General features: G+C 60.2%; 1 protein-coding gene across 1 annotated transcript; it reads left to right on the top strand.

The window, feature by feature from the left end:
• The first annotated feature begins 414 nt into the window (after positions 1 to 414).
• FOXE3 (forkhead box E3) lies at positions 415 to 1,572 on the top strand. Its single transcript, XM_075424173.1, has one exon. The coding sequence runs from the start codon at positions 415 to 417 to the stop codon at positions 1,570 to 1,572; it is 1,158 nt and encodes a 385-aa protein (XP_075280288.1).
• The last annotated feature ends 2,100 nt before the right edge of the window (positions 1,573 to 3,672 follow it).

Here is a 3,672-nt window from a genome sequence, read left to right as displayed (position 1 = left end):
TAGATTTTTTTTTCTCCCGGGAGGAAGCATCAGTGAAAAAGAAAGCGAAGGGCGGCGGAGAACGGCCCGGGAGCGGAGCCGGGACCCCCGGGGGAGGGACCGCTCGGGGGCACGGCTGCCAAATAAAACCCCCGGGAAGGCCAGGGGTTTAGCCGTGGGAGTCGGGACCCCTCCCCAGGGGCCTCCTCCTCCTCCCGCCGGGGGAGAGGGGCCGGGCAGCGAAGGCCCCTCCGGGGGGGTGGCCGCCCTATATATTGCAAAGCGGCTCGGGACCGACCTCCCCAGCGCCGGGAGCTGCCGCGGCGCCTGCCCCCCCCCTTCCCCTCCCCCCTTCCCCCTCCCCTCGGGGGGCTCTTTCTCCCACCGCCCCCCCCTCCCATCCTCCGAGGAGGAGAAGGAAGGCGAGGGCCGTATATGAACGCGGCCGGCTTCCCCAGCCTGCGAGGCATGTGCACGCTGCCGGCACCCAGCCCCGGCTCCCCCGGGCCGCCCCGGGGGTCCCCGCCCGCCGGGCAGGCGCCGCCGGTGAAGCCGGAGCCCCGGGGCGGCGGGGGCAGCCCCCCCCCTCCCCCGCCGCCCCCCCCCGAGGAGCCGCCGCCCCCCGCCGGGGGCCGCCGGAGGAAGCGGCCGGTGCAGCGGGGCAAGCCCCCCTACTCCTACATCGCCCTCATCGCCATGGCCATAGCCAACGCCGCCGAGAGGAAGCTCACCTTGGGGGGCATCTACAAGTTCATCACCGAGCGCTTCCCCTTCTACCGGGAGAACCCCAAGAAGTGGCAGAACAGCATCCGCCACAACCTCACCCTCAACGACTGCTTCGTCAAGATCCCCCGGGAGCCTGGCCATCCCGGCAAGGGCAACTACTGGACGCTGGACCCAGCCGCGGAGGACATGTTCGACAACGGGAGCTTCCTGCGCCGGAGGAAGCGCTTCAAACGCACCGACATCACCACCTACCCCGGCTACATGCAGAACTCCAGCGCCTTCACGCCCCCGCCCGCCGGCCGCCCCGTCGCACCGACGGCACCCTACCCCAACGCCCTCTGCTCGCCCGGCTACAGCCCCCAGCTCTCCAGCTCCGTCTTCCACCCCTACGCAGCCGGGGCAGCACCGCCGGCGCAGCATCCCAGGATGTTCAGCATCGACAGCCTCATCAGCGGGCAGCAGGCCCTGCAGCCCTCGCCGCCCGCCGAGCTGGGTCACCCGTCGCTGGGCTTACCTGGAGCTGAGCTGGCTCCTGCTTGCTCTGCCGGCACCGCCGAGCCTCCCTGCTTCCAGGCGCAGCCCGTCAGCCCCGGCTTGTTGGGCCGTGCCGGCCCCAACACTCTGGCTTACCCCTATGCTGCCTCACCCCCCCACCTGCCCGTGGCACAGGGCAGCTACTCGCCTGGCAGCCCGCAGCTCTACGGGGGTCCCAACAGACTGGCCCTGCCAGCCATGCGGCCCCCGGCCTGCGCCGAGCACGGCGAGCAGCTCCTGGGGCTCTCCGCGTCGCCCCTCGGCCAGTTCAGCTCCAGCAACACCTACATGAGGCAGCCCAATTTCCCCACTGGCCTGGAACGGTACATGTGATGGGGTCGGGGGGGCTTGCCTGGACACCCCCAGGCTCCTACAAGCATCTCTGGACACGCGGACTTCTCCTCTCTGTGAGGATCGGCTGGAGTGGGGTCGGGGGTCCCCAGCCTCTGGCTGTGTGCAGACACACACTTCGGGGGGGGGACCCTAACTCCTCGCTTGCTCAGCTTATTTTTAACTGGAGGCAAGGTGATCTATTTTTCTGCCCCATTCTACCCCTGCAAAAGATGTTCTCTGGCTGCATCTGCCAGGCAGGGCTCCCCACGCCCGCGGGGTGTCCCTTCTGCACAGCCCGACCTCGGGGGTCTGCAGCAGGGCACCCCGGGGGACCCCGGGGTGAGGAGGCGCATGCCCCGGAGGTGGGTGCGTGGTGTAACGAGCAGGAACTGTCTCACAAATGGGCTTTCTCCTCTCTTCCCTGGGAGCCTCCTGTGTAACTGGAATGAAAGTTATCAACAAAACCGCACTAAACCAATTCACTGGGTTTTAAATGAATATTTAAGATGTTTATAATTTCCTTCCCTTGTAGGAAAAACAGAAACCCCACAACTGACTACTTTTTACTATTTTAAAAAATAGCTTTTGTTGTTAGAAAGGACTTTTTTAAAATAAAGCTTTTCCTTCCAACATGTCCAGTGCTGCCGTTCCTGTGGCTCCAGCCAGACCTCGGTGAGAGGAAATTATCAGTCTTGTAACCAGTGGAAGACAGACTTCTGTTGCTGTTGTGACACTGCCAGGTCTTACATGTTCGGTGACGCTTTCTAAAGCTGTCTGTTTTATGATGATTTTTTTAAAAAGTGAATGGTAAGTGCCTGCTGCCAAGCTGTGTGAGGGCTGCATTACGGTCTCTGTCACCTGCAAGGTTTGCCCAGGCAGCTCTTACTGACTCAGTGATTTCCACTTGCACAGCAGGGAATGCGTCTTCCCTACGAGGAATCCCTTGCAGGTGAAATTCTGGTTTAGCACATCAAATTAGGAGATCGTAGCTTTCCTTCCTAGCAGCAAAATCAATTAAAATTCCAACCTGTTCACTGGGCGGGCTGCTGCTCTTTATTTACAGGATACAGACTGTCTTGCCAGGTTTGAAAGCAGAATTCCCCACTCTTGGATTTAGCTTTTTTTGATTTAAACATCCTCCGGATAGATGTGACAGGCTAGGATTTCTCCTGTTTCTCAAGGGTATGTCCTCAAGCAGAGCAGTTTCCCCGTAGTCGCTATTGCACCTTCCTCCCGCTTAAGGAGGAGCTGGATGACAGCTGAGTTCTGGTGCAAAGCTGAGCACCGCATTCCTGGCTGCTGGCCGTGACCAAAAGCTGGGGGCTGGTAAATGTCCAGGCGGGTACCCCAGGAGCCGGCTTTTGCCCACAGCTTGGGAGCTTGTGGCTTTTCACTCTTTTATCCCACGTGCTCTGTAGAAACTGTCAGTGGGGTTAGCATGAGAGGGGAGGGAAGAAAACGCTTTTTTCCTCTTGTCCTCCTTAAAACTGGGGCTTCATCTGTCTCTAAAAGCTGGTCCAGCTCTGGTCTGCTGCCTTTGGCTGAGCCACTGTGCTCTGGTCTCCTCCCTGGCCCCTCCAGTTTCACCTTTTCAGCTTTTGCAATGGTCCCAGCAGCAGCTTCCGTGCTTTCCGCTTAGTGATAGCCCTGCTCAGAAAGGGTGTTGTGGAGAAACTTATCCCTTAAAACACTTTGGCTCTCTATAGAAGATATACATACGCAGAGATTTTTTACCTAATGGAAGTTCAGGAAGTGCCATTCCTGTCCGTAACGTGCAGTCCGTACAGATGGACCGCGGGGATGCTGAAATAGTTGCTTGCAAGGACGGTCAGTAGCAAGGACGCTTGTCACAGCTCACATTCACTCCCAGGGCCTGATCCTGCAATGCTTTTCAAAAACACCACTTTTGAAGTCTCGTCCAAGTATCCAGGGGGTCAGAGCCAGACATGTGCCCGCAGCGCTGGGTCTGCCACCTTCCCTCCAGCACCGCCGGGCACCGGACGGGACTCTGACGGGTTTGCACCATGAGCGGGAGGGTGTCTGAGGCGGGAGACAATGGAGTACCGGCGCAGAAGGAAAACGATGTTGGGTGGAGGGGGT

This window comes from Opisthocomus hoazin, chromosome 6 (genome assembly GCF_030867145.1).
Source record: "Opisthocomus hoazin isolate bOpiHoa1 chromosome 6, bOpiHoa1.hap1, whole genome shotgun sequence".
Lineage (NCBI taxonomy): Eukaryota > Metazoa > Chordata > Aves > Opisthocomiformes > Opisthocomidae > Opisthocomus > Opisthocomus hoazin.
This window is presented reverse-complemented; position numbering and strand designations above follow the sequence as displayed.

Excerpts from the sequence above, each read along its gene's own strand:
- FOXE3 (XM_075424173.1), top strand. The coding sequence starts at position 415 with ATGAACGCGGCCGGCTTCCCCAGCCTGCGAGGCATGTGCACGCTGCCG.